The following is an 18,877-nucleotide window of genomic DNA, read 5'->3' as shown; positions in this document are numbered from 1 at the left end:
GATAGTGGTACAACGCACACTATCCTCCGAGATAAAAGATATTTCTTGGAACTAAAACCAACAAAAACAACGGTGAATACAATATCAGGTCCTGTAGACTTGATTAAAGGATGTGGTAAAGCACAATTTTTGTTACCTAATGGTACAAAATTTTTGATCAATGATGCTTTATATTCACCACAATCGAAAAGAAATTTGTTGAGTTTTAATGATATATATTCCCATGGGTATGATACTCAAACAATGAATGAAGGGAATGAGAAATATATGTGTCTTACCACATATAAATCAGGAAAGAAATATGTGATTGAAAAACTACCAATGCTCCCTACTGGATTGCATTATACACATATACGTCCCATTGAATCAAACATGGTAGTTGATAATTCTTTAATATTAACCAATTGACATGATCGATTAGGACATCCTGGTTCAACAATGATGCAAAAAATTATAGAAAATACACATGGTCATCCGTTGAAAGACCAGAAGATCTTTCAGAATAATAAGTTTCAATGTAAAGCATGTTCTCTTGGAAAACTTATTATAAGACCATCACCAGCCAAAATCCAAACTGAATCACCAATGTTTCTTGAACGTATTCAGGGTGATATTTGTGGACCAATTCATCCACAATGTAGACCATTCAGATATTTTATGGTATTGTTTGATGCCTCCAGCAGATGGTCACATGTATGTTTATTGTCAACTCGAAATATTGCATTTACAAGATTACTTGCTCAAATAATAAAATTGAGAAATCAATTTACCGATTATACAATCAAGAAAATTAGACTTGATAATGCTGGTGAATTTACTTCTCAGACTTTCAATGATTATTGTATATCTATGGGAATCATTGTTGAGCATCCTGTTGCTCATCTACATACACAGAATGGATTGTCTGAATCATTGATTAAACGTCTGCAAATGATTGCTAGACCAATGATTATGAAAACAAAGCTCCATATTTCTATATGGGGACATGCAACTTTACATGCCGCTGCATTAATTCGCATCAGACCAAGTGCATATCATAAATACTCCCCATTGCAGCTTGCATTTGGTAAAGAACCAGACATTTCTCATCTGAGAATTTTTGGATGTATGATGTATGTGCATATTGCACCACCTCAACGAAAGAAAATGGGACCTCAAAGAAAGATTGGTATTTATATCGGTTATGATAGTCCATCAATCATTCAATATCTTGAACCTCAAACAGGCGACGTGTTCACAGCACGTTTTGCTGATTGTCATTTTAATGAGGAAATCTTCCCAATGTTAGGGGGAGACAAGAAACATATCGAAAAAGAAATTACATGGTATGTATCATCATTGTTACATCTGGATCCAAGAACACAACAATGTGAAAAAGATGTACAGCAAATTGTGCACTTGCAAAGAATAGCAAATCAAATACCAGATGCATTTACAGATACAAAAGGGGTAACTAAATCATATATACATGCTGTAAATGCTCCTGCTCGAATTGAAATTCCAAAGAAACAAATTGAACAAAGTCATGATGTCGTAAAACGCCTGAAGCGTGGAAGGCCAGTCGGTTCCAAGGATAAAAATCCTCGAAAAAGAAAATTCATAGAGAAACACAATGATCACAAAATAGAGAATGATGTTCCTGAAGAAACACATGATGATCACAAAATAGAGAATGTTGTTCCTGAAGAAACACATGATGATGAAAATGTTCTGTCAGAACCACAAACTGACGAGAATCATGAAATCTCTATTAATTATATTAATACTGGAAAAATATGGAACCGAAAAGATATAGAAGAAATTGATGATATATTTTCTTATAATGTGGCAATCGACATCATAAATGATAATGAAGATCATGAACCAAAATCTTTTGGTGAATGTAAAAATCGGCAGGATTGGATAAAATGGAAAGATGCCATCCAGGTTGAATTGGATTCGCTAAATAAACGTAATGTTTTTGGACCTATAGTCCTTACACCTGAAGGTGTAAAACCTGTTGGATACAAATGGGTTTTTATTCGAAAGCGAAATGAGAAAAATGAAATAGTAAGATATAAAGCTCGACTTGTTGCACAAGGTTTTTCTCAAAGGCCTGGAATTGATTATGAAGAAACGTATTCTCCTGTGATGGATGCAATTACGTTTCGGTATTTGATTAGCTTGGCAGTATCTGAAAATTTAGAAATGCGTCTTATGGATGTTGTTACAGCCTACTTATATGGATCACTTGATAGTAATATATATATGAAAATCCCTGAAGGATTTAAGATGCCTGAAGCACAAAGTTCAAAACCCAGAGAATGTTATTCTGTGAAATTACTAAGATCATTATATGGGTTGAAGCAATCCGGCAGAATGTGGTATAATAGGCTAAGTGATCACTTGATGAAAAAGGGATATGTAAATAATTCAATATGCCCTTGTGTTTTCATTAAGAAAACAACATCCGGATGCGTAATTATTGCTGTATATGTTGATGATTTAAACATCATTGGAACAAATAAGGAAATTCAAGAAGTTGTGTCATACTTGAAAGAAGAATTTGAAATGAAGGATCTTGGAAAAACCAAGTATTGTCTGGGTTTACAAATTGAACAAAAAGAATGTGGAATATTTGTTCACCAGACAAATTATACAGAAAAGATCCTTAAACGTTTTAATATGGACAAATCAAATCCTTTAAGTACTCCAATGGTTGTTAGATCATTAAACATAGAAAAGGATCCATTCCGTCCATGTGAAGATGATGAAGATATTCTTGGTCCAGAAGTACCATATCTAAGTGCTATCGGTGCCCTTATGTATCTTACAAATTGTACAAGGCCTGATATATCTTTTGCCGTAAATTTATTGGCAAGATTTAGCACATATCCAACAAAGAGACATTGGAACGGAATTAAACATATATTCCGTTATCTACGAGGAACGACAGACTTGGGACTTTTGTATTCAAAAGATGCTAATCCAAGTATAATTGGTTATGCCGATGCTGGATACTTATCTGATCCACACAAAGCACGTTCTCAAACTGGATATGTATTTACTCGTGGAGGCACTGCAATTTCTTGGCGTTCACAGAAACAAACACTTGTAACAACTTCATCAAATCATGCCGAGATTATTGCACTACATGAAGCAAGCCGTGAATGTGTGTGGTTAAAATCAATGACTCAACATATCCAAATCTCATGCGGATTATCATTCGACGAGAAGCCTGTGATACTATATGAAGATAATGCTGCATGTGTTGCTCAAATGAAAGAAGGATACATAAAAAGCGACAGAACTAAACATATTCCTCCTAAGTTCTTCGCATTCACCAAGGAGCTTGAGAAGAATAAATGTATTGATGTTCGTCACATTCAATCAAGTGAAAACTCATCAGATCTCTTCACAAAGGCACTTCCTACGACAATATTCAGAAAGCACATATATAATATTGGGATGCGCAATCTACGAAATTTGTGAAGAATTGTTCGTGTCAACATGAGGGGGAGTTTACGTGACTGCACTCTTTTTCCCTTACTATGGTTTTTATCCCAATGGGTTTTTCCTAGTAAGGTTTTTAACGAGGCAGTATAAAAACACGTAATGTATACAATCATTATGATCATCATCACAAGGGGGAGTGTTGAAAAATTATTTAAAAATGTGTTAAATATTTGTGTTGAAAATGTGAATGTTGAATGTTGAAAATTAGGTAAAATTAGGTGTTGAATATTGAAAATTAGTGTGTGATGATGTAGGTAATGATGTATTTTATTTTTGGATTATTTGTAAAAATTTTCTATAAATAGATCTCTCATTTGTGAAGAAAATCACAATTGAGTTGAGAGAAAAATATTATAAAGTGTGTAGTGTGATAATTTTGAGAGTTTGAGATTTTTACTTTTTTACCGTAAATTTTTACTTTTTCACAACACGTTATCAGCACGAAGCTCTAAAAGTCCTCCATATTTTTCCAAGCTCCGAACAGAAGAAAAAGGTAACAAAAGTAATAATATTTATTTTACTGTTATTTATTTATTGTTTATATATGTAATATATAATATAATGTTATTGTTAGAAATAATAAAAATAATTTTTTCAAAAACTTGTTATAAATCCTGGGAGGATGTTAAGACGACATCCCACACTCCCGGTAAGGGATACGACAAGTATAAAAGCCTATAAGGTTTTTTAAACAAAATAACTTATGACACCTAATTATAATAATGTGATATGATATACATAATTATTTAAATATGACTAATATTATATACACCATATTATTACCATAAAATTATACAAATACATACATTTATTTTCTTATACACCAACGGTAATAAACGGTAACAAAACGGCTAGTTTTTGCTCTATAAATACAATCTCACAAATACATTCAATCACTCCAACTTTCTCTTCTTCTCTAAAAATTATTCTTCATCAAATTTTCGAAGAAAAAAAGAAGATGGCTTTCACGAGGTTATTTTTAATTATTTTGGTTATCATACTCACCAGTCTTGTATTTATCGGAGAATATCCTCCTCGTGTGTTTTCTTTATTTTTACGAATACTTGTACTTGTTGTTTATCCATTACTTTGTATTGCAATATTCATTAACTAATAAAATGCATCGTAATTTTTAGTACCACCATGGCAAACTTGGCAAAGCTCGAATTCATCGCTCTTGATATTACTGGGAAAAACTATATGCCATGGACTCTTGATGTAGAAATGCATCTTGAGTCATTGGGTCTAAGCGAGACCATTAAAGAAAATGGTATATCTTCATCACAAGAAAAAGCAAAAGCTATAATATTTTTACGACGACACCTTGATGAAGGTTTAAAATGTGAATATCTCATCGAAAAAGATCCCATGGCTCTGTGGAAAGGATTAAAAGAGAGATTTGAACATATAAGGGAAGTTATACTTCCGACCGCCCGTGATGAATGGAATATGTTAAGATTCCAAGACTTTAAAAAAGTCAGTGATTACAATTCAGCGATGTATAGAATAATCTCGCAGTTAAAATTTTGTGGACATGAGGTTACAGAATCGGAAATGCTTGAAAAAACATTTTCCACGTTTCACGCATCAAATATAACACTACAGCAACAATATAGAGTGCGTGGATTTGCGAGATATTCTGAACTCATCGCCTGTCTTCTTGTGGCGGAAAAGAACAACGAGCTATTAATGAGAAATCATCAGTCCCGACCCACTGGATCAACAGCATTTCCAGAAGTAAATGCTGTAAGCAAAAATGAATTTAAACCTGGAAACCAAAATCAAAGTTACAGACAAGATTTTGGTCGAGGACAAAATCGAGGTCGTGGTCGTGGTCGTGGACGTGGACGTGGACGTGGAAGTGGTCGTGGTCGTGGACGCGGCCGTGGTTTTGAAAATAATCGAGATAGTTATTTCTATAACTCATCTCAAAAGAACGTCCCAAACCACCCACCGAAAAGGCATCAAGAGAATATGAGTGTTAATGAGAATCACTCAAAAAGATTTGAAAGTTCTTGTTTCAGATGTGGTACTCCAGGACATTGGTCCCGTATTTGTCGAGCCCCTGAGCACCTTTGTAAACTTTATAAAGAATCAATAAAGGGGAAAGAAAAGGAGACCAACTTTACTGAACACAGTGAACCTTTGAGTGGTTCAACTCATTTTGATGCTGGAGATTTTCTGATTGATTTCTCAGATAATGATCAATTTGATGGTGGAATAAATATGTAAAATATTTTATTTTTTATGTATTCGTATGATAATGTTTTATAGTGTGTTATATTGTATTGTATTTTATTGTCAATAATTTTATTTCATTGCATATTTTTTTGAAGTTCAAATATGGAAAATGCTACGAACCAAGCTGAAGTTTGCATACCTGATAGTGGTACAACGCACACTATCCTCCGAGATAAAAGATATTTCTTGGAACTAAAACCAACAAAAACAACGGTGAATACAATATCAGGTCCTGTAGACTTGATTAAAGGATGTGGTAAAGCACAATTTTTGTTACCTAATGGTACAAAATTTTTGATCAATGATGCTTTATATTCACCACAATCGAAAAGAAATTTGTTGAGTTTTAATGATATATATTCCCATGGGTATGATACTCAAACAATGAATGAAGGGAATGAGAAATATATGTGTCTTACCACATATAAATCAGGAAAGAAATATGTGATTGAAAAACTACCAATGCTCCCTACTGGATTGCATTATACACATATACGTCCCATTGAATCAAACATGGTAATTGATAATTCTTCAATATTAACCAATTGGCATGATCGATTAGGACATCCTGGTTCAACAATGATGCGAAGAATTATAGAAAATACACATGGTCATCCATTGAAAGACCAGAAGATCTTTCAGAATAATAAGTTTCAATGTAAAGCATGTTCTCTTGGAAAACTTATTATAAGACCATCACCAGCCAAAATCCAAACTGAATCACCAATGTTTCTTGAACGTATTCAGGGTGATATTTGTGGACCAATCCATCCACCATGTGGACCATTCAGATACTTTATGGTATTGATTGATGCCTCCAGCAGATGGTCACATGTATGTTTATTGTCAACTCGAAATGTTGCATTTGCAAGATTACTTGCTCAAATAATAAAATTGAGGAATCAATTTCCCGATTATACAATCAAGAAAATTAGACTTGATAATGCTGGTGAATTTACTTCCCAGACTTTCAATGATTATTGTATGTCTATGGGAATCATTGTTGAGCATCCTGTTGCTCATGTACATACTCAAAATGGATTGGCTGAATCATTGATTAAACGTCTGCAAATGATTGCTAGACCAATGATTATGAAAACAAAGCTCCCTATTTCTATATGGGGACATGCAATTTTACATGCTGCTTCATTAATTCGCATCAGACCAAGTGCATATCATAAATACTCCCCATTGCAGCTTGCATTTGGTAAAGAACCAGACATTTCTCATCTGAGAATTTTTGGATGTATGGTGTATGTGCCTATTGCACCACCTCAACGAAAGAAAATGGGACCTCAAAGAAAGATTGGAATTTATATTGGTTATGATAGTCCATCGATCATTCGATATCTTGAACCACAGACAGGCGACGTGTTCACAGCACGTTTTGCTGATTGTCATTTTAATGAGGAAATCTTCCCAATGTTAGGGGGAGAACAGAAACATACCGAAAAAGAAATTACATGGTATGTATCATCATTGTTACATCTGGATCCAAGAACAAAACAATGTGAAAAAGATGTACAGCAAATTGTGCACTTGCAAAGAATAGCAAATCAAATACCAGATGCATTTGCAGACACAAAAGGGGTAACTAAATCATATATACATGCTGCAAATGCCCCTGCTCGAATTGAAATTCCGAAGAAACAAATTGAAGATAGTCATGATGTCATTAAACGCCTGAAGCGTGGAAGGCCAGTTGGTTCCAAGGATAAAAATCCTCGAAAAAGAAAATTCATAGAGAAACACAATGATCACAAAATAGAGAATGATGTTCCTGAAGAAACACATAATGATCACAAAATAGAGAATGATGTTCCTGAAGAAACACATGATGATGAAAATGTTTTGTCAGAACCACAAACTGACGAGAATCATGAAATCTCTATCAATTATATTAATACTGGAAAAATATGGAACCGAAAAGATATAGAAGAAATTGATGATATATTTTCTTATAATGTGGCAATCGACATCATAAATGATAATGAAGATCATGAACCAAAATCTTTTGGTGAATGTAAAAATCGGCAGGATTGGATAAAATGGAAAGATGCCATCCAGGTTGAATTGGATTCGCTAAATAAACGTAATGTTTTTGGACCTATAGTCCTTACACCTGAAGGTGTAAAACCTGTTGGATACAAATGGGTTTTTATTCGAAAGCGAAATGAGAAAAATGAAATAGTAAGATATAAAGCTCGACTTGTTGCACAAGGTTTTTCTCAAAGGCCTGGAATTGATTATGAAGAAACGTATTCTCCTGTGATGGATGCAATTACGTTTCGGTATTTGATTAGCTTGGCAGTATCTGAAAATTTAGAAATGCGTCTTATGGATGTTGTTACAGCCTACTTATATGGATCACTTGATAGTAATATATATATGAAAATCCCTGAAGGATTTAAGATGCCTGAAGCACAAAGTTCAAAACCCAGAGAATGTTATTCTGTGAAATTACTAAGATCATTATATGGGTTGAAGCAATCCGGCAGAATGTGGTATAATAGGCTAAGTGATCACTTGATGAAAAAGGGATATGTAAATAATTCAATATGCCCTTGTGTTTTCATTAAGAAAACAACATCCGGATGCGTAATTATTGCTGTATATGTTGATGATTTAAACATCATTGGAACAAATAAGGAAATTCAAGAAGTTGTGTCATACTTGAAAGAAGAATTTGAAATGAAGGATCTTGGAAAAACCAAGTATTGTCTGGGTTTACAAATTGAACAAAAAGAATGTGGAATATTTGTTCACCAGACAAATTATACAGAAAAGATCCTTAAACGTTTTAATATGGACAAATCAAATCCTTTAAGTACTCCAATGGTTGTTAGATCATTAAACATAGAAAAGGATCCATTCCGTCCATGTGAAGATGATGAAGATATTCTTGGTCCAGAAGTACCATATCTAAGTGCTATCGGTGCCCTTATGTATCTTACAAATTGTACAAGGCCTGATATATCTTTTGCCGTAAATTTATTGGCAAGATTTAGCACATATCCAACAAAGAGACATTGGAACGGAATTAAACATATATTCCGTTATCTACGAGGAACGACAGACTTGGGACTTTTGTATTCAAAAGATGCTAATCCAAGTATAATTGGTTATGCCGATGCTGGATACTTATCTGATCCACACAAAGCACGTTCTCAAACTGGATATGTATTTACTCGTGGAGGCACTGCAATTTCTTGGCGTTCACAGAAACAAACACTTGTAACAACTTCATCAAATCATGCCGAGATTATTGCACTACATGAAGCAAGCCGTGAATGTGTGTGGTTAAAATCAATGACTCAACATATCCAAATCTCATGCGGATTATCATTCGACGAGAAGCCTGTGATACTATATGAAGATAATGCTGCATGTGTTGCTCAAATGAAAGAAGGATACATAAAAAGCGACAGAACTAAACATATTCCTCCTAAGTTCTTCGCATTCACCAAGGAGCTTGAGAAGAATAAATGTATTGATGTTCGTCACATTCAATCAAGTGAAAACTCATCAGATCTCTTCACAAAGGCACTCCCTACGACAATATTCAGAAAGCACATATATAATATTGGGATGCGCAATCTACGAAATTTGTGAAGAATTGTTCGTGTCAACATGAGGGGGAGTTTACGTGACTGCACTCTTTTTCCCTTACTATGGTTTTTATCCCAATGGGTTTTTCTTAGTAAGGTTTTTAACGAGGCAGTATAAAAACACGTAATGAAGACAATCATTATGATCATCATCACAAGGAGGAGTGTTGAAAAATAATATTTAAAATGTGTGTATTGAATATTTGAATGTTGAAAATTAGGTAAAATTAGGTGTTAAATATTGAAATTTGTGTGTGATGATGAAGTTAATGATGTAATTTATTTTTGGATTATTTGTAAAAATTTTCTATAAATAGATCTCTCATTTGTGAAGAAAATCACAATTGAGTTGAGAGAAAAATATTATAAAGTGTGTAGTGTGATAATTTTGATAGTTTGAGAGTTTTACTTTTTACCGTAAATTTTTACATTTTCACAACAGATCCATAATTTTTTTACTCCATTTTAATGTAATAATTTTATACATATTTATAAAAAAAAAGGAAATTTAAAAAAAAATTAGAATACTTATTATTATTATTTAGGGGAAAAAAAAAAGACGAGGGAATTGAAGCAATTGCAAGATAATTTTGTTTTCCCTTTTTCCTCTTTGGAGGGGAAAAAGCGTGACTTGTTTCAACAAGACGAATCTTTGCCGATACAAAGATTTCTCATGTCCAAGAGTATATTATTTAGGATACAGACGTCTAGCCATTTGATGAGGGACAGGTGCTATTTTTAAAAAATATAATAATAATAATAATTTATAATTTTTTTTTAAAAAAAAAACAGAAGATCTCTTCAACCAATTAATATAGGACGCGTATCTGTTACGTCAAAGATAAAAAGATAAACTAATTTTTTGGGAGTGAAATTATAACGATTAAACATGTGTGTGTGTGTGTGTGTGTGTGTGTGTGTTAACAAGTGCACATTAGTTTTCTTTTTAAAAAAATTCTTTTAATATATATTCGTGCTTATATCCAAATTTAAAGAAATTCTTTATATATATGTGTGTGTCTTTTTAACTTTTATGATCAATATGATCATCAAGAAATTCTTCGAATTTGACTTGTTTAATGAGTNTATAAGACAATCGCAATCAATGAACAACACTCTTAATTCATTATTTGTCAAAGAGAAACAAAGGCCACAGTGGTTTGAGAGATGAAGCTATCTGCAGAAGATGCGTGGAAAGGATAAATTTGTGCTTCCTAATATTTTCCTTGGAAAAATGAGTTGGATTCAATAAAGATTTTCGATATCATATCAGCAATTATATTGTCAAGTTAACATTTTTTTTAAATGGTACCCTCATTTTGTTGTACTATATTTTTTTTTTTCTGCAATATATATAGAAGACAAATTTAAATAATCTAAAGTTCGAGGCAAAAACTTGTATGAGATGGTCTCACGGATCGTATTTTGTGAGACATGTATCTTATTTGGGTTATCCATGAAAAAAGTATTACTTTTTATATTAAAAACATTACTTTTTATTGTGAATATCGATAGGGTTGACATGTCTCACAAATAAAGATTCGTGAGACCATCTCAAAGTTCTAATGATGATCAATCACAATTGTTATTATAGGAAAATAATAAGTACTCTAGCTGCATTCATAGCAAAAAAATCAAGTTAAATTAAATTACGCAAAATGAAAATATATGAATAAATATACAAACAAAATAAAATTTGAAAAACTTACTAATAAGTTGGGGAAATTAATATATATATATATATGTTTACATTGCACATTTATCCATGTTATCTATTAATTCAAGGTCTAAGTCCAATAATTTATGTTTTTGTTTTATTTTTTTAATCGGAGTGTTGACATAATATCGAACACGTTAGCAATGTATGTCTCAACATTGACAATTTTTCATGACAATTCATCATTTTCATCGTCACGTCAGTATTCTGATAAAAATAACTAAAATAAATAAAATCTACAAATTAATATACTAAGACCGTAATCAACATGCATCAAATTAAAAATGAAAAACGTGCAAGTTCCGGAAAAAAATAATAATTTTCCCCTCGTAAGTTGGTCAATAGATAAGATTATTATGTTAAAATTAATGTATTAAATAATTAAATTAGGCCTGAGGGAAATTGAAACATCCTTTTTTTTATACTAAAAAGACATGATACAATATTCCTCCTTAAGATAGAGGGACGACGCATTAATGCTTTTAGGGTTAATCCAACAAGGACCCAAAATCATTTGGTCATGTGAGATCCTATAATATATTAGAAAACCCCAACATAATACCGCAATTAGAAATAAATGTATTATCGAATTTTAGCAAATAGTCGAACCCAAAGGTGCAATGCACAAATATGTTACATTTATGAGCCAAAAAATCATAAGCTATAAATTAAATCTTTTGTTGTCTATATTAGGTTTGAACCCAAGAATCCCAATTTGCTCAGCCAAATCATGCACACGAGCGCTCCTCAGTACCAAAGGTCCCAATTTCATCAGTACCTTCATTTAACCATTCTTCCCAATACCCTTCATCACTGGCTTATAATGCCCCTTTTCCAAATATTTTTCCTCCATAATCATTTGAGGAATCATTTGAGGTTTTTTGCATACTCAATGCCAATTTCTCAAGCTCCAAATCACCAAATCTTGTAATTTCACCATACTCTTGTGGCTCTAGCTTAACATATAAGTTGTCATCCCCAAATTGTTCACTTCCAAAGTCATTTTTGTATACGTATTCCATACTTTCTTGGCCTAAATTAGTACATTCCCCCTCTTGAAAAACTAGTTCTTCAAGACCAACATTGTTCGAGGTATGGTCTATTATTCTTCTTCTCCCTTCGTTGCTTATTACTTCATCAAGCTCTTTCTTCTCGTCTTTTTGCCGCAATATTCGTTGCAAGAAAGTGGGGCTTTGTATAGCTTTTTCCAAGAAACTCATAGTTTGTTTTTGCTTCATTTCTGTATCTCTTAGCCTTTGTTCCATTGTTCTAAGGCATGATAAAGTGATTTGTTGCTGCTGCCTAAGTTTCACTAATTCTGTTGCTAGAAGTTGTTTGTCACGCCTCAACCGATCAATTTCTTCATCAAATCCAGAACTTCCCACCTCCGCACACGAGCCTAGACTTTGATTAATCAACATTTGAGAACTTGAATATTGAGTCTTTCTCCTTACAATGTCTTTTAGAAGATGCCTTTGTCCCCTTAAGAACCCCTCATTTGCAAACTCCCACTTATCTGGATGAACCTTCCTAAAGCCCTGGAACATTAATACATTTATTCATATTCTTATATTCATAATAGAGAAGGCCTAGAAATCTTGTGGAATATTGCAAAAATCATAAATTTTCAGTATAGAATGCAGAATTTGATGAAAACTCTAAGCATCGGGTTCTTTGCATAAAAATCCATTTTACAAAATTTAATTAAGAAGCTTTACAATAAGAATTAATTCCTTCATATAAATTACATGGGAATAATTATATATGTTTTCAGTAATCAAATTCCATCAATTAAATCGAAATGATTTTTAACATCTAGAATCACAAATAATTAAACTAACACAATGCAATCTACACAACTAGTTATAAGTACTCTTATATCAACTATAACAAGAAAATCATGAGCAAATATGAAGGATATATCACAGACATAAATAATAAAAATTTTATACCTAGATGTGGATCGAAATTATACTAAATTAATTAAAGGTACTACTATTTATTTTATCGGAAAAAAACCATTATGAAACAAATTGAGAAAAAGGGAGACAATTGCTCACGTAAGTGTCAAGCTGCCCCCACAAAACTAGAGAAATTATTGTGCTTGAAATACTTTGGAAGAAGATTCATGGAAAATGTTTGAGGATCCCGAACAATGAAACTATTGCTACCTCGACTCCACAAAACGATTAATTTCGTACTTGGATCCATTGACATATTTAATCGAACTTTTCTACCTAGATATGGATCGAACTTATACTAAAAAAATATACATTATGAAATAAATTGCAAAAAAGAGAGAATGTTGTTCACATAAGCGTACCAAAAGATTTTTCAAGTAAGTTTCCAGTTCTTCAATTCACATATACTTAATAAATCTTCCCATAAAACTTTATACTAGACTAGATATATATGGATCGAACTTGTACTGAATGAGATGAGCTAAGATTTTTTTAAAATAAAATAAAATAAAATCTTCAAACAAATTTTTGAGAAAGAGATAAAACTTAGAATTAATATTACTCACATAAGTATTAAGCTGCCTCACAAAACTGGAGAAATTTTTGTGCTTGAAGTACTTTGGAAGAAGATTCGTGGCAAATGTTTGAGGATCCCAAACAATGAAACCATTGTTACCGCAACTCCACGAAACGATTTTATTCGTACTTGGATCGTCCACGAAATCATAAGTTTTGCTGAGAAATGGTGGAGGACCGGTCTCTTGTAAAGCCTCCATTGGCTGAGGGATGAGATCCTCGTTATCCCAGTATAGTTTTGAACTTGATCCAACATACTCCTCCTTTATGAAATCTATAGAAAAATTCATAATATTTTTAGGGATTTTCTGATGTAACAAGATCAGTTATCCCTTCTTTTATTGACTGTTTTTTTTCTTCGTTCAAATCTTGAGGTTAAAAGGGTTTTAACAGAAGATCATCAAGAATTTTAATTCGAAAACAAGAACCAATACGATATATGGTAACTAGATGAAACAAGAAGATTAAGATGAAACTACGAGTAACAAGAAAATTGAATGGATTCAATCACTCCTGGTTTCAAAATAGACGTGAACAATTAGGAGCCGATGAAAGAGTGGAAATGAATGGGGCTAGGTTTCAGGGAAAGATGGAGAGAAGATTTAAATAGAACAAGGTGTTGAATATTTTAATGGCAACATGCATTATTTTATATATTATTATAAGGCAAGTGTTGAATACTTTAAATATATTAAAAAATTGATTGATTAAGTAGTTATGATGTATATTTGAAATAATTGATGTTTTATATTTCATAAATTTTATGCTGAGAATTAAGTATACATAAACCCATAAATACACTTAGCTTGTGCTTGAATTAAGAGATTTTTTTTTTTGGTTTGAAAAATAAATTTGAAATGATGTCCAACTTAAGGTGTTTTAGAAAAATATTTAAAAAAAAATGAATTTGAAATGATATCTATCTTGAGATTTTTCGAACTAATAACAATTATCATTACATTTACATAAATTGACAATTGTGTGGACCTGAAATTCATCCAAACAATTATCGTTACATCTGCAAAAATAACAAATGTGTGGGTTTAAAATCCATCCAAACATTAAAAATAGATATGAAATTCACTGACTAGATTATCAAATTCATAAAAAAAATATAATTAAATTTAATTTATTCATGGGTGAGTTTATATAGCATAAAATGAAGTCCAAAACAATAGTAATTAAAGTATACTATATTATTTTGTCACATGCATAAGTAGGAGATTAAACTCAAAGCTCTAATTTTCTAGATATGACCATTTTTTAGCATGAAACGATCAATTTTTTATAAAATAATCCGAAATGTTGCCGCTTAAATACACACTTAGTAAACCATCGAGCTTAAGACAGTAGTATGCAAACTAGGTCAGTCGGGCGATATTTAGATATTTTTCATGTTTGATTACTCTCATCATTTTTAAGTAATCTTTCTCGTTTTGTAATTAATGTTCCCTAGCTAGAAAAAGTGTCAATTACTTATTATTGTTGCCTCAAAACATGCAATAAAATTCAATTAATCTACAAATTAAACTCTGCAATAATTACGATAATTTATGGCCAACTAATACTAGACATGCGGCACCTTGCTACAATGAATGCTCTGGCACTACATCATTCGTCAAGATTCAAAAAATACAACGAAAACAAATAATGTCAAGTTATATTTTTATATATTTCAGTAAAAAATAAAATTCAGGTAAGTGTACTCACGGGCGGAGTGGTAGCTCGGATGACTCAATTTTTTTTTTTTCATACATTGTCTAAATTTTCGATAGCTCGGAGACTCTATTTTTTAATATTAGTTCATCTTTTGTTTAGAAAATTTTAGTTCGAGTCGAAATGAAAACTTGGCTCTTGTACTTATATTAAATAATAACATAATCTTGGGAATTATTGAATTAAATTCAAATTAATACTTAAATAGATGAATGTAAAAATTCTATTCTTTATAATACGTGGTGAAGATGTGATTTTATTTAAACTACTGTTTGATAATGTTATTATTAGCATATTCCAAAATCATGCGTTTTTTTTTAAAAAAAAAAAATTGATTGTTGTGAATATGACCACGAATGGTGGTGTTAAGGACAAGTGTCCAACGAAATATTCAGACTTCTGGTTGAAATTCAGGCAAGTGGGAATTGTTAAGAAAATATTCTGACAAGTGGAAATTGTTGAGTATATTTACACAAGTGGGATGTCGATGAAGCAATTGTTAGATAATTTCATTTATCCTTTTTCCTCTTTTGGAGGAATTTTGGAGAGAAAAAAGTGTCATTTCTTTCAAAAAGACCAATACAAAGATTTTTCCTGTCTTGTTTAAGACTATAATATTTAGGATAAAGATTTCTAACCAATAAATGAGGGACAGATGGTCTTTGGAAAAGCAAGACATTATTGTATGATAAATATCTTTAAAAAATTCTTTCAAAAAAAGAGAACAAAAAATTCTTTAAAACACATCTAATAAGGGACACGTAGCTCGTTATGTTACATCATTAAATCAAAGGATAAAATAATTTTGAGAGCGAAATTATACCAATTAAACAAATTTATATATATATATATATTCCACATATAATAATTACACGCGCATGTTCATTGAAAATTTTATTTAACATAGTTCTCACAAAATATATGATCATATTCATGGATATAATTTACATTTATAATATGAGCTGATATTTACCATATTACATAATTTAGTAATATTCGGTCCCTCTTACAATCACCCTTAGTTCATCAATGCATATATATAAATAGATATTCTTGTAAAAAATCAAAATTCGTTTGTTGTAACTATTCAAACTACAAAAATATAGACTCAAGACAAAAGAAAAGACAGAACAACTATTTGATCTTAACTTTACAAGCTTACATTTTTCATGTCTACGATGTTTCAAGATCTTTGAGCACATTTAAGCGATCATATTTCAAGCTGTTCAACTTAGCATACACATATCACAATCTATCAGATATGCAAATATCATATTGTGTTACCCTATCAACTCAAGTCGTTCAAGCTTACCGTTGAATTATATTGTTGTTTTTAGTGAACTGATAATTCTTAAACATCCAAAATTTGTCGAGTGTACACTAATAGTTTCAACTTAAACAATGATAAGTCCTAGTTAAATAGTTGTTACAAAATTTAATAAACTAAAGTCATTTAGTGAATTTTTTACTAAGTGGAAGAATGGGTCACATGAGAATATTTGTCAGGCCACGAACCCTGTCCCGATCCTAGCAACTACTTCGTATTCGTCATTATTTTACGAAAATGATTAACTCAAGTTTCTATAGAAGTCTATTGCAGCTCATTATAAATTCATTTTAAATCTTTTAATTTTTACCATGTGGGACAATAGTTATCACAATCATCCCTTATTCAAAACATGATGTGAGAACCCGAATTTCCAGCAGCAACTAGCATTTTTCAGCAACTAGCAATATCCAGCAGTAATGCAAAATTTCAGCAGAGCTAACAATTCCAGCAGCAACATTATTTCAGAAGCTCGTATTTTCCAGCAGATAGATTCTAGCAGCAGAAAAGTTCAGTAGCGCGAGATTCCAGCAGACAGCTACTGATTCTGCTTATGACTTGTAACTGAAATATTTAACATGAAATAAAGGTTATTAAAGGCTGTTAATGGCATATTATGACTATTAATCGAGAGGCTAACAGTCAGAATTTGGCCTATAAATAACACCCTCAAGTCTCTGAATTTGTTGTTACACAAGTCTTGAGTTATCACTTGAAATTTGAGCCAAGAGAGTGTATTTTCAAACTGTAAAATCCAGTAGCGAGAGCAAAGCAGATTTCAGACTTCAACTGAAATTTCTAAACAAATTACTCTAAGTGGGCTTATGTATAAATATCTTGAAATTAGTTTGATAATTTTCTGTTTTGAAGCAAAGTATATGTATTTCTGATTTCTGATTTTTGAAGCACTGAAACCTAGTGAACTAATGGTAGGAATATATATTCTGAAACATTTCTGATTCCTGAGTTCCGATTTTGGCCTCACTCCTTAGAGAAGAGAACATATAGAGGACTGATATCAGTTTAGCCATGAAATTTTTTTTAAAAATAGTTCTCACAAAATATATGATCATAGATATAATTTACATTTATAATATGAGCTGAAATTTACCATATTACATAATTTAGTAATATTCTCCGGTCCCACTTAAAATCACCCTTAGTTCATCAATGCATATAAAATAGATATTCTTGTAAAAAATCAAAATTAAATCGTTGTAACTATTCAACTACAAAAATATAGACTCAAGACAAAAGAAAAGAGAGAACAACTATTTGATCTTAACTTTACAAGCTTACATCTTTCAAGTCTACGATATTTCAAGATCTTTGAGCACATTTAAGCGATCATACTTCAAGCTGATCAACTTAGCATACATATATCAGAATCTATCATATCTTTACCATCACACTCAAAATTTCGTTTCATATTCAACCAATACGTATAATCATGCATTATATCGATGATAAAAGTGCAACAATATGCCTCACTAGCACGTAACTCATACATTGAGTATAAAATGAACAATTAATTCTCTTTAAAAATATATTTATCATGAACATAAAAATTCTTATATTCATTCATGCTCTTTCGAAAACCACCATCAAACAAATATAAATCATGCAAATAGAACATGTCACATGTACTATCCATGCAATCACTTATCAAATCACAAGAATCTAAGTTTAATGCATATAAAATATTGTAGCAAACAGAGCCCACCAACTTAATAACTCGTGATAAATCAAAATTCATAATAAGTACATACAATTTATCAATATTCTCAAATCTCTAACAATCAAAGAGTAAGGATAAATTTACATCCGGCAACTTAACCACCAAATTCGCAACTCGTTCCCCAAATTCTTGAAAACAAAACAACACAAAATTAAGGTAAGGAACAAATCACACCTCAAATTTGTTGCGTAGACAACTAATCTTACCTCGTCTCGATTGTTCCTGAATTCATATGGGTCACCCCTTTGCATTCTCACATCATCAACACTTGATCGCCCCTTCATCATGACAACACCAAAATCCTGCAAAGAAGAAATAACAATGCTCGATATTGAACCGGCTATATCATCACAATGACAATAAACCTCTTTGTACAAATGTACTTGAAGGGGTTTATGCAAAAACAATTAACTCTGAACCTCACTCTTTTGGGATTTCAATTCATTTTTCTTTTATTTTTCTTTGGCTTCTTTTCTTTTTCTTCCATCTCATTTTTTC

The 18,877-nt window shown here is 31.8% G+C and overlaps 1 protein-coding gene across 1 annotated transcript; it reads right to left on the bottom strand.

Annotated features, from left to right (window-relative positions):
- Positions 1–11,692: 11,692 nt before the first annotated feature.
- LOC140958724 (heat stress transcription factor A-6b-like) lies at positions 11,693–14,187 on the bottom strand. Its single transcript, XM_073416291.1, has 2 exons — positions 13,589–14,187; positions 11,693–12,599 (listed from the first exon to the last, which is right to left on the bottom strand). The coding sequence occupies exons 1-2, from the start codon at positions 13,886–13,888 to the stop codon at positions 11,880–11,882; spliced, it is 1,020 nt and encodes a 339-aa protein (XP_073272392.1). The 5' UTR covers positions 13,889–14,187; the 3' UTR covers positions 11,693–11,879.
- Positions 14,188–18,877: the final 4,690 nt, after the last annotated feature.

This window comes from Primulina huaijiensis, chromosome 2 (genome assembly GCF_012295235.1).
Source record: "Primulina huaijiensis isolate GDHJ02 chromosome 2, ASM1229523v2, whole genome shotgun sequence".
In the NCBI taxonomy this organism is placed as follows: domain Eukaryota; kingdom Viridiplantae; phylum Streptophyta; class Magnoliopsida; order Lamiales; family Gesneriaceae; genus Primulina; species Primulina huaijiensis.
This window is presented reverse-complemented; position numbering and strand designations above follow the sequence as displayed.

Bases quoted from the DNA above. Each gene is read 5' to 3' on its own strand.
- LOC140958724 (XM_073416291.1), bottom strand. From the start codon at position 13,888: ATGAATTTTTCTATAGATTTCATAAAGGAGGAGTATGTTGGATCAAGT. The intron at 12,600-13,588 runs GTGAGTAATATT...TTAATGTTCCAG, and splicing joins TGAGGCAGCTTAATACTTAT to GGCTTTAGGAAGGTTCATCC.